The 13,428-nt window shown below is 37.1% G+C and overlaps 1 protein-coding gene across 3 annotated transcripts in view; it reads right to left on the bottom strand.

Moving 5' to 3' along the window:
- Positions 1–13,190, bottom strand: part of LOC136238136 (uncharacterized) — a 35,515-nt gene extending 22,325 nt beyond the window's left edge. For 2 of the 3 annotated variants that reach the window (XM_066028483.1, XM_066028493.1), the window contains exons 1-5: positions 12,965–13,190; positions 6,486–6,587; positions 4,404–4,502; positions 2,322–2,423; positions 1,146–1,238 (exon numbers count right to left, since the gene is read on the bottom strand). In XM_066028483.1, coding sequence (XP_065884555.1) covers positions 1,146–1,238; positions 2,322–2,423; positions 4,404–4,502; positions 6,486–6,587; positions 12,965–13,096 — 528 coding nt within the window. In that variant the 5' untranslated portion in view covers positions 13,097–13,190. The remainder of the gene's footprint in view (positions 1–1,145; positions 1,239–2,321; positions 2,424–4,403; positions 4,503–6,485; positions 6,588–12,964) is intronic. The other variant, XM_066028486.1, reaches the window with a different exon arrangement.
- Positions 13,191–13,428: the final 238 nt, after the last annotated feature.

The raw sequence follows: 13,428 nt of genomic DNA, 5'->3' as shown, positions 1-13,428 counted from the left end.
TTGGTTTCTTGCTATAGCATACAGCTATACACATGTATGTAGCTGTGTTATTAAGGTGACTGCTGTATTAGAGTATCTTCAGTAAGCCTGTCACTATTATTTTCATATTTTCATTGTGCTAGCATTATGAATACAGCTAGATCAATAATAACGAGGAAGATCATTGTGATTGAGTAAACAGATTGTTAAGAGGCATGGTCTCGGTGCTCAATCATTATTAATCAACCAACATCATGTTAATAGGTGTGGTATTCATTAAACATGTAGTTACGGGTATCTAACAAGCATAAGTGCTTAAATAAGTTTGCGGCATATAAATATGCTGCTCAAGGTAAGTGTTGATAGGAAAAATTAGCACCTCAATATACGTAGTTACACAGCATGAAGAAGAATAAAGACAAGCCTGATTGAAGATAAAAGAAAGACAAAGCGTATACAGGGCACACACTTGTCAGAACCCCAAAAGGCACATCCCACTGGTGAGTTTGTTATTATGGCATAAACATAAAACGGTGGCCGTGCACTGGTTCATTTGGTCTACAACCTTGCGACTGTGGTCAGGCAACAGGAAGGCAGGCAAGCAGATGAAAATTCTGGTATCAGTGATTTCGGTGATTTGTAAAAGAATTCTATATCTGGCCACCTGTAAGTTTTCTTGTGTTATATTTGATGTTAGATAGACTACTACTATTATTCCGTAAAGGTGATTTTTGCTGTGCAAGATGTTTTTAGGATGATTTTTAAAGGCAGAATTTTAGGTAGTGCATGTCATTTTTTGTGGATCCTTACTTAAGCAGTACTACCGTACAGTTTGATATTTGTGATTGGCCTGTGAACATTGGTAGCGAGGGCACAGACTACATCCCGTCACACAAGATATCATGCTGTTTCTTTATACATGGAATTAGTATTCTGCAACTTGTATTATAAATCCAATTAATCAAGCTGCAACGTGCATGGTCATCGCATAATGGCACAAAACATTAAAGCTGGCAAATTTGTGTATCTGCATGCATGCCCTGTTTTCACAGATCCAGTCACATTTATCAAGCATGGTCAATAATCGATTAAGGATTCAAGGGGACACAGAGCACATGCAGAAAAAAAAATTACATAATATAATAAATCATCTGTTACAACTATACCTGGTCATATTGTTTGGAGTTCACTTCCACTTCTTTTGTTGAGTGGTGCTGCTTATTATAGTTTGCTGCCATTACCAGAGGAGTCTTCCCATTCTATACATGTACAGCAATTTAATAATGCACATTATGATGTAACATACAATTCACTACAGTAAATGTATGTCATCATGTTGAATTATAATGGAAATGTTCTTGTATAGTGCTGTGGTGGTAGTTTAATGGCGAGTATTTAATAACAACAATTTAGGTGAATTTGTGTTGCCTTCTCCAAGTTTGATGACTTGTAACTTAGCTAAAGTCTCTACAAGGTGACTTGCAGTTTAGTTGAATAATTTACAATGTGACTTGTAAACTCTCTATTTGGTGACTTATAGCATAGCTGAACTTTCTACAGGGTGACTTGTAGCTTACTGTAGCTGAGCTATTTAGGGTGATTTGTAATGTAGCTGAATTCTCTTGCATAGCTGATTTTTTTACAGGTGACTTGGTTTAGCTGAACTGTCTAGACTCTACAGGGTGACTTGTAATGTAGCTAACCATTCTACAGAGTGACCTACAGTCCTCTACATGGTAACTTTCTACAGGATACGTATCTAGTGATATAGTCATCTGGTTTCATAAAGGCAGCACGTGTGTAAAATTTTTGTTATTGTTCTTCCTGTCAATACAACACTGGTGTGACATGCCGACTTCTTAGGCTGTACAACATACTACCATGTGTTTTGATTACCACAATTATTGGTCACTATCCTACTAGGGATCTGCAAAGAAGGCTATACTGAACATCTGTGTAACAAGGAATCAGAAACTCCCTGTGTAACAGGGAGTCAGAAACTCTTTGAATGCACAAACTTTTCCAGACCTGGCCTGGCGGTGAGTTGATTGACAGACAGCTTGCAATCTAGGTAAGTGCTTGAGAAGCCACATAGCCTGAGATCTAGAATTTCCTCTGCATGCATTTGACCAGTAGTTGCACAACATTTACCTCCCATGTGTCTTTGGTCATTCATGTATTAGTCACTATTTCATTAGGGACCCACAAGAAAAGCTACTGAAAACCTGTGTATAGCAGGAAGCCAGAAACATGTTACTAAAACTCTGGTAATTAAAATGTACATTATTAAAAAATCCTAGACCAGTTGGTTACTTTATCCACAGACAATTACACTAGCTCACCTTATCCTGCTTGTTAATATCTGCACCATTAGCTACCAGTAGATTAAAAATATCAGTGTGTCCATACCTAGCAGCGTAGTGTAGTGGCGTCCTCAAATCATACTGTATAAATATATATATATATATATAACAATAATTATTGTTATGCTATTGTAAAGCATAATAGTTTTTTAGGGGAATCTTTCGACAAATCTTATAATTAGCATTACTATTCATCAAAATACTCATCAAAACTCTCCTATTCATTAAAATACTCCCTCGTCCTGTACAGTGAAGCCTGTCTAAGCTAGTCACCTTCAGGCCAATATATCTTAGCCTTAACAAACAAGTGGCTGCTTTAGAAAGATGAAAGAGTGTATAACTTCTCACTCTAGGAATTTAAAATACAGTAGTGGTAGCATCTCTATATACAAGTGCAGGGCCGCCCACAGGGGGAGGGGCAACTGGGGCATTTTTCCCCAGGCCCCATGAAGGGCCCTTGAATAAGATCGATAGACCAGTCAGATCTAGATACTTTAATAGAGCAGTCACAGTATAATTCTTCGACTTACAGCTTGGGTGAAGTTGTGATTCAGAATGAAAACCTCCTTGCTCTTGGGGCCCCCCTTTAACTCTTTGCCCTGGGCCCCTTAATTTCTCTGGGCGACCCTGTACATGTGGCTACTAAGACAGGTTTATCTGAATTTGTGTCCTAAACCAGTAAAATATGTACACGTAACTGCACAATTTAATGTATTAAATACAAATAACTATCTACTACTATCATGTGGAAATACAATGCACAAACATTACATTATACCAGCCACAGCAGAAGGACAACAAACAAATAGGTATAACTTAAATACACAAAATCTATTGTGACTGAACACTAAATCCTAAGATTAGGATGCAGGATATTCTGTAGGTCATATGGAAAAACAAAAGATGACAAAGTAACAAAACAATTAAAGTCACTGCGGAAGACAATTTTAGCAAATTCACTGAAATAAAATTGTAAACATATGAATATGCAATACAACAAATTATATTCTAATAGAGCAGGCATTAGGCTAATCTTATGCTTCACGATTGTATCAACAGATCTATTAAGCATAATAATTAATATGTGACTAAATTTTGGAAAATTACCTGTATCAGTGCATTCAGAAAAACCTGGCAGCTATATGTATGGATTTTTAACCAAAGGTAGAGCAATTCATAACCTTTAAGAGCATCTGGTGGCCAAAGTGATCCTTGTAGCATTTTATGCTAGTTTAGATAGGTTTTCACCAGTGTTGCTGTATGCCTGTCAGTGACAGGAAATGAGCTGAAATCTCACAGAACAAACAAATGTGACATGTTCATCCCCCTCCTTTTCTTTCCAGAGTATTGTTAACCCTTTACAGCATGTCTCTGGTGTTCACAGGCCTGTACAGATGTCTGGCATGGTTATACAGGCTGCCAAGAACCGTCCACCAAAAGCAAACCCAACAAGTTGAAGACGAGTTTGATGTACTTTTTCTATGATTCCTAATCAAAATTAAAATTCTTGATTATACTTGGTTACTTGTTCGTAACATTATTGTGTCCGGTGAACCCACACATGCTGTATCGAAAGAAAGGATGGTTCCAGAGGTAATGTTTTCAACTGAACGTGTTCCCCGACTATCAATTACTGACTCAAGAGTAAAGTGGTCATTTTGCTTCACTTTCAGCTATGTTCATCCCATTTCTCAGCATACAAATAATGAATAGCCTCTGTAATCAATCCTGCCACCACAGAAATCACTCGTTTACAAATTTATGGAAGCCATCGCACCACTGCGAATTAACACCTTGGGCTGTCAGTAAAAAGAAATGGGACACACAGGAGGACAAAAGTAAGTCCATGATACGTGCATTGTATGTATTGCAACATGTATGTCAGGCTGAAGCAACATCGAACAGTGAAAAAATTAAACCTGTAGCCTTAGCTGTTATTGAGTTACAATTGTCTGAAGGCAAGCATGCAGTTAGTCAGTAGAAAATTCCATTCATTTTTGTAGCAATCTATTGGAAGTATTTAGGGTCGTACTGAAGGCATACTACATTGTTTTCACACACCTCTTCAGTAGCATCCACATTAGCTCCCCACTGGAGAAGAGCTGAGGCCACATTGTAATGGCCTTTTTCTGCTGCAAAATGTAGAGCTGTCCATTCACCCTGTAGAAAGACAGAACACACTAACTTAGCTTCCAATACTGGTAAAGTACAGTTACTCTAGTGATGCCACAATGATCACGATACATGATATCATGATATGTACCACTCTGCATGGGCAGTTCAAAGGCGCCGCCAGTGCCATAATTTGTATAGTACATTATAACTTATAATGCACTGGTTGCAGTTTGCAGACCGCAACGAGTGCATTATAAGTTATAAAGCACTGACCATAGTGCAATATACAGATATTACACTGGCTGCAGTTTTGGGCAGCATTGCACAAGTGCCGGCAGCCGAGACTGCTATGACACCTCATCTAATGGTGGAAAGACGCTTCACAATTCACTCGAATTCTTTTATAGCCTAACATGTAAAAGTCGATTGTGGGTCCATAACGTCACTATACGTCACCAGATCAAAGGTCAGTCAAGCAGCTAATGGCAATCAAAAAAGCCAACACAGTGGCCAAAACTCTAGCCTACATATACATAAACGTACTTACAACCTTACTAGACTGATGCCATCCGAGCCTAGATTAAACCATAGTCCATCTTTGACAATGAGTCAATAAAATTATTTTGACGAATTAGGCGAATTGTTGCAATTCGTTAAATTTTTCTTCGTCAAAGCTCATGTGACTGGTTAATTAGACTACTGAAGTCAGCACATTCATAAAACTTTTTCCTCGTAAATATTTGACAATGAGCAAATTCGTAAAAATTCTCCCCTGTCAAATTATTACACTGTACGGTATAATTATTCTAAATAATCCTCACCATTACACTCGATTGTGGCAACCAGTTTTTGTCTTGCTACTAGATTCGAGTTTAGCCAGTGTAGATAGTAAGAATTAGACTAGTAGCAGTAGTTAGGTTTTGTTTACTTTGACCGTTTTTTAGCTGCTTTTCTTCTAGAAAACATTCACAGGCAATTGAGTTTATCACGTATGCTGAGCACTACTAATGATTGAGAGCCAAACAGTGAATTCAGGTTAGTGCTATAGCCCATAACATACCGGCTTTGATCAACATGATATCTCAGGTGGCTGCGGTACTATAGAGGGAATGTCACCACAACGTTCGGCTCAGTCACCCACAATTGATGTTAGAAACCTGGCCTTTATAAGAGATGCAGCTGCCTTGTGAGACTCTCCCGCTGAGTTGTGCATAACAGTTATACAACGTGCACTCATGCTCTGCCGGTATAAACACACTTGCCTTCGTGCTAACGGCCCTCAGGCTCGTGCATTTATATCAGGCAGAGCACTTGTGGCCGTAGTAGAACTAAATAATAAATAGTAGTGATAAAATGCAATAGTGTAATTAAAATACAGAATTTAATTTAAGATTGTAACTGTACTAAAATGTTATTTACTGCTTTTTGCATGCTGTAGAAACACTTGTATTTCAAGTTCCTAGTTTAGTGATATTTCAATTATAATCGTGTCCAGCCTTTGTTCGTCGCTGATAAATATGCAGTAATAAAGTGATGATGAACATTAGTGATTATGATGTACATCATATCATAGCATATTATAGGCCAGACAAACTTGATTAATTGTTTCTCATCCCCGCCTGCATCCCTTTTACCCCACTGCCTCTAATTTAATTAATTGTTGTTAGCAATGATGCTAAGAAGGCTGGCTATCATTTTACAGAATAGCAAAAATCACTTGTACAGGTACCTCAGAAATGGTGGTAAAACATAGGTACTAGTTCTTAAAAGGCTTTAGCTCTTTTATAGTAGCAGACAGCTTGATTTGGAGTATTTTCTTTAATAATAAAAAAAGAAAAAATGACCTCTTGCCCACATGGAAATCTGAATTTTTGTGGATGATAAACAAGTAATCAAGTTTGCCTGGCCTTATAAGTTTCGTCTGTAGAAGTTAGAAACTGACAAATATTTTCAGTGCATCATTAAAGTCATAATTATGAGCTATACAAGACACATAAGTATAATACACATAGTACACTGTATGCTTACAACATCAACATCACCAGTCACATCTATTCCACTGGAATGTAGGTTTCGAATAGTGGTAAGGTCACCATGACTAACTGCATTGAATAAACTTTCCTGTTCCTCCTAAATAGAGTCATTGTAATGCACACGTACGTGCTCATGCATGTATAAACAAACAAGCATGCATGTATAAATTGAGCGACCAAAGCAAATTATAACTTTTAATGCACTGGTTGTGGTTTTGCAGATCACAAGCATGTTATAAGGCATTATACAGTACATTGCACTGGCTACATGTTTTGTGCAACATCGTACATGTCAAGTGCCAGCAGCTGCACTGCTATGATACCTGGTGGAAAGATGCTTAATAGTTTACTCAATTTTTTTATAGCCTAGCATGCAAAAGTTGATTGTGAGACCACATTCACCACAATGTCACCACACCAAACGTGCCCGTCATACAACTATTGATTCTACGGTTGAAGGGACTAGTACACATCTTCTCTCCTAGTGAAATGCGGGCTAATCACCTACATGGGTGAGAAACTGCTGGCATGCTTCACGAGTGTATTTATATTGGGATATGTGAATTTTGATAGTGGGCACTGGAAATAACGTAAGAATAACAACAAAGGCATGGCTGTGCGAAGAGTTCAAATATACGTGCAACATCACAAGCATACGAAAAGATCAATTGTGGGATTATACAGTGAGCAAAGAGACACAAGACATTGAAACGCAAATTGATAATGATGGTTAAATATGTGACCCAGTCTGCAAAAAGGGCTCTTATAGCCTTTCCAATTATCCATGTTTGGCTAACCATAACTCCTAATCTACTAAAGCTATCACCATGTAATTACACCCACAGCTACTGCCAGGTTAGGGTTGTTGAGTGACCAAATTGTAGGCTTGTACCATATTCACCAGTCAAGTTATGGGTTACCATATATATGCAATTGGAAAGGCTATAAGAGCCCTTTTCGCAGACCGGGTCACATATTATTATACTGCCAGGTACTCACTACATGAGTACTGTAAGTTATAACCATGAATAAAATTAGTCACGCATGAATATCACTTCACTACCAATGGCTCAATCTAGCTACGTAGCTGTTTAGCACATGATATGTAACATCGAGACACAGGTCATCGAAATGTGACTTGATAATGATGGTTTAACGCTGTTTATAAGTACTTCCAGGTATTTGCTATAATAATGGTAAATAAATTATATTCATGAATAAAATTACTGGCACGCATGAATACAACCTCACTTTTAAATTGGCTCAATATACTTTGTGCATGTTAGATTACACCGAGACAGCTGTCTAGAATTTATCAAAACAGTACTATAGAACTCACCTGTATTAAAAAACAGCTCCATTTCAGTAAAAGGAACTTTGAGAATAGGACTAAGAAACTTAATCCCACAATCAATCTCAACTATATAATGGTGCAAAGAGATAGCAGAGACATAAAAGAAATGTGAGGATTTCTTGTAATGGGTTAATGTGATAATTTATATGCACACCTAACTGTGCAGTATCTTGATGATAGAAAAAGATCGAAATACTCTAATAGAACAATCAGACAACTGACTGTTCTATTAGAGTATATCGATTTTTTTGTGACGTATTTTGACAAGCTAGGATTTAGAGTCTGTGCTTCAGTAACTTACTGTTTTCCCATAAAAGTACAAATGTAGTAGAATAACATGGGAACTGAGTTATAAATACTGAGCATAATTTGAGCATAGTAGGCAACTTTTGAGCAGTGCAGCACAGCATAATAGGTACAATAATGAGGTGGGTCCCTCCTAGCTAATGTTAAGGAGGCAGGTAATTGAGGTTGATTTGAATGGTGCTGCTGTATGCAGTCCTATACTTACGTATGTATTCATACTCAGTTTATGAAAATGCTGTGAAAATCAAAAAAACTTTAGAAATTGTATGGACCAGGTAGAGACGGTCATATTGGTAGCTAGGTGAAACCTTACTTCTACAACAGCATACCATCAAAACACAAGGAGCTCGAGGATTCTTAGTTCATCACTTTGTACAGCTGTAAATATTGTGTACTGTTGTATTGTGAGGTGTTTTTTCTATTGTTGGCAGTAGTTGACATGTTTATCTCCTTTTCAATAGCATCCTCTGCAATGGACCATTCAGCATTCAACAGAATTATTGTTCAGGTATTGATCGCTGCCAAGGACAAGCTGTTTTGGCATCTAGATCAATTATTTCTTTGTGAGTTTCTTGAAGGGTAATACTATAATACAGTAATATATTTTTATTAGATCAGAAGGATGTGAGAAGTGGAACGTTGTTTGGAATACTAACAGGTATTTTAATCGTACTGTACAATGTTTTAGCATTACATGTATTTCTTTCCATTTACAGTGCACAGAAAACGTTCAGGCAAGGAGACTGCCATCGATAAACTTTGTCAAGTTCAAGGAGAATTTATTGTGTGTACCAGATGAACACCCAAGACAGAAATTTTGTACTTTGATTGTGGTGTACTTTGTGTATGGATGGATGACCTTTTTGATTTTACATTTAAACCATGTTTCTGACTCCCTGTATTCACAGACTTTAGCCTTCTCACTGGTCCCTAGTGGGATAGCATTTAATAAATAAAACCAAATTGTAAAATATAGGGGTGGGACGAGGATAAAACGTAGTGATATTTTCTTACATTTGCTGTTGGATAATGACCTTTCCTGGCCTTTAAGTGATATGGAAAGATCCCTTAAACTCGGCTGAATCTTTTCAGGAAAGTTGTGGAAATTTAATCATTCCTGACAAAAGGTATGATAATACTGACATTTCCACTACCTTTCCATTGTCTCAAAAGGTAAGGAAATCAATTCTGTTTTTGCAGTGCTAAGTGTTGTAACAGTCACTAGCATGAAATGGTCTAAACAGTCAATTAAAAAATAATTGTCACAAGGTCATCTGGTACATAAGCATATTATTCAAACAGTGTTAAGAGTTAAGCTCAGAGTTAATTTAAGAGTTAAGTTCATTATAGAGTTAAGCTATTCTGAAGGCATCAGTCAGTTACTCAGTCAGTAAGTCTAGAAAATTCCATTGCATAACTTTTTAAAATTTCATAGCAACTTGTTGAAAGCTCTTCGGGTCGATCTGAAGGCTTGTTTGGGCTTAGTTTTACCTATAACCAATACTGCCATATCATCATCAGGGAAAAGTAAGGCTGGTTTTTGGTTGATGTATTTTCATGGGCCACATCCAAACGTGAGCCAGTAAATGTGAACCTTTGTTTTCATGAGCCAGTAATGGGCCAGTAATGAGCCATAATATTATGGTCCACCTTGTATTGTTTTAAACCATAAGTTACCAGTGGTCTTCTTTGTCACACAGTTACAGGTGTATTACACAACCAAAATAATACAAGTATAGTCTCTTCTGACAACACAGTTTATTACACATGCAACGGAATACCAGTGGTATGGAAAGCCATTTAAGAGGAATCATCTGAAGCAAGCAACCAGACAAATTATGATTGAAGTCCTGCTGATTATAGTACAAGAGTTACATAAAATTGCATAATACATGTACTTTTCTTCAAAAAAATACTCTGTAGACTCTATGAAGGTTGAGCTGGTGTAATGTCATTATGACTTGTTACAAACTGAGTGTAGTTAATAAATGAGATTTTTTTCTGGCTTATGCAAAGCCAGCCTTACAATTAGGCTGAGTAGGCAGCCTGCCTAATGCCTCAGGGCAAAAGGGGCTCCTGACTATGAAAGCATGTACATACCAAACTAAAATTAATAAAAAGCCAAAATTTTAAGTTATAGCAAGTTTTTCTCAAACTTATTTGATGTACACATGTAGTACTATAATATTATTAAGAAACTTCGTAAAAAATTTTCCCACACTATTGAATTTTGTAAGAAAGAGGGACAATGTGTAGGGAATTTCCATTTTGTGTATAAGAATACAAGTGTAGGACAGTGTTGGGGTTGTTACTTTTTAAAAATTACTTATTACTTGCAATGCATTACAGTTACATACTGTATTACAGTGCGTCATAATAGTAACATAACATAACAATTTTGCGAATTTGGTGAATGCTCTATTAGAGTCAGTGAATACAGTCATTATGGATTTGGTACTATACAGAGCATTTTCAAGACTACTTTTAAGCAGAAACACTTAGTACAGCGCTATATACATCATAGGGACTAATAAACTTCCTTTAATAATGAATCACATTATAGAAGTCAAGCGTGTCAGACGTGTCACCAGTAGCGGTGTGAATATAGTTTACAATTGTAGGGATTCCATTAGCTAGATAAACAGCCATCTAACCACTCAATACGTCAAGGCAAAAAAAGTTATTGTAAGTGTATAACTGCTACTGATATGAGCACAATTATTTTGAGTTACTCTAATAAAGCAGTCACCCATTTTTAGATTTATTTTTGTTACAGCGCACAGCAATCCTTCAAAGAATAATTGCAGGCTTTGACATTTAGAGTATTATTAGTGGTACCATGTGGGCTAATGAATTCATTGCAACTATGAATCTTGTTTAAGATAATAGTGGGACATAGTCCAGACTAAATGACACTTATAACCATATGAATATAATTTGCACTTGTATGGATTTCATTAGCTAGATAAGCTACTCTCTAATAGAGTAGTCTTTCGTTTTTAAGTATTAAATAGTTGGTAATGAAATAATATTACTTTTGTAAGATGATTAATTAAAATTGTCAGGAACCTAGCTGCCTTGTCTTCTACCAGCTGTACCTTGTTACAGAACTTGTTCTAGCAACACAGTATAATAGTGTTCAACTCGTATTAACTAGCTACAACTTTGATCTGCACAATATATCAGATCACACAAACTTTGATCTGATTAATGATCCTCTGTAATATCACAGTATTAACTATGGCAATATAGAAGGAAGTGTGATAGCAAAATTGCCCCAGCTTTGTAAATAACATTTTTAACACATAAACCCAAACATAAATAATATGGGATAAAGCGCAGGAAAGAATTTTACACTTGTGTAGGAATAGCCATCATCATGGTTCCAAGTAGAGCTTTAGCTACTGAGAATTTTTGCAGAATTTTGTATGGTGAGCACTTCTAAGAATTAATTTTGCATGACCATCTACTTAGCTTGCTATATAAGTAATATTAATTTGCTTTCTGCAATTAAGGAGGGGCATCTAAATTTCATTTTACCTAGGGCCTCAAGGATGCTAAGGCTGGCCCTAATGACATGCTCATTGAATGTAATAGCTGATAATTATGTGGTTGTGTAGGATACAGCTTCCCAAGTCTTTGGTGACCACACATAATATAGTTGGCAACTATAATGGATGATATCCGCAATGACAAAATTTGATGTCATAATTGACAAATGGCTGAGTTAGTGTGGGGGCTTCAGAGACTTTAGCACACAGTATTCTAAATGAATGTTGTCTATAGTTTTCTACACTTGGAACCACAAGATAATAAACTAAGAAGTATTACACATGCATGGACAATGCAAAGCGTGTTTTAACAAGGAAAGCAAACTAAAAATTTTTAATTTGGATACAAATAGGCTTATTTGCATTGCAATATATACTATGTGCCTCACCTTCGCCCTTTTTCAAATTTATAAAAGTTATCGTAGGGAAAAACTATCTCCCCCAATACCTTCCTGTTTTTTTTGCATGATACAAAGTATAAAATTGTATGTAGCTACAACACACAAGTACAGTAAACAAAACTTAAAGCTCAAGCAGTAAATCATTACATTAAATGTGACTCCACCCTAACCAGATCCATTGAAGGGGGAGTTCTGTCAAAGTGACCTGATGATGACCGGGCACCACGGATACAGGCAATAGCAGAACGCAGCACAGAAAAGGAAAGACAGCAATGGAGCCAGTCTAGAGTAACCGAGTAACTATCCCCACACTTATTGGACAAAAGAGAAGCCAGATGTTTGTAAAAGATAGTGGCTTCATGAGCCAGACCTCCAATAGCAGAAAAAACAAGGGAGAGAATGAGGCCAATACTTCCTGTACAAACTTTTATTCTGCATTCTTCAATATTTCAGTTACATGTCTCAGACTCCCTGTATTCACAGGCTTTAGCCTTCTCACAGGTCCCTAGTAGGATAGCATTTAATGAACTCCACACACTAGCACGGCCATTTTGTTTTGTGACGTCAGAAAACGTCATTGCGGATACCGTCCCATAGGCCATTATTATTATTTTATTATTTATTATTAACCGCAGGCTGATCATCATCGCTTTATATGGGAAGTACTACGTATCTTAATAACGTACGTAGCTATGCTAGTATAACTACGTTTCTCTGCGGGATGCGCCAGCTCGAGTGGGGTAGCGTGGAGCCGGCCCCACGGTGGGAGGTGACTAAACACAAACTGCTGTCACCGCGTGACACATATCCTTCAGCAGTGACTATCCGAGTAGCAAACAACAATTACAAATACATCGCTCACTTTCGTAGGATTCCTTTTCGTGGGGAGAGACTCAGGATCTACCGCTTCGGAGTCCGTCATTTGGTGAATGATGACAGCATTGCAGACAACTATCACATGACTGTTTACGAATTCCAGATAGGAGAAGCGCATACATCAACACCGAAATTCGTCTTGCGGCGCTTGTGCTTTTGCCGGTACTAATCATAATCATTAGATATGGCTTCTGTTATCACATGATTGATTTTAAACGTATTCATATTGATACGAAATGGCTTCTTCGCATTATATTGAAAGGTTTCTTTAAAACATGCATGTATGATGAAACGCAATACATGCATGATGAAACACATGATGCAATCAATAAGAGGTAACGTAATCATACAGTATGATATAATCATCCAGATCAACGTTACCCGAAACGATTTCAACAAGTTGCGAAGAAATTATTAATTCCAACGAAGGGACTACTCAAGGGGACCCCC

The sequence above is a fragment of the Dysidea avara genome, chromosome 1, assembly GCF_963678975.1.
Source record: "Dysidea avara chromosome 1, odDysAvar1.4, whole genome shotgun sequence".
In the NCBI taxonomy this organism is placed as follows: domain Eukaryota; kingdom Metazoa; phylum Porifera; class Demospongiae; order Dictyoceratida; family Dysideidae; genus Dysidea; species Dysidea avara.
The sequence above is the reverse complement of the archived record's forward strand: the minus strand, read 5'-3'. Positions and strand labels throughout refer to the sequence as shown.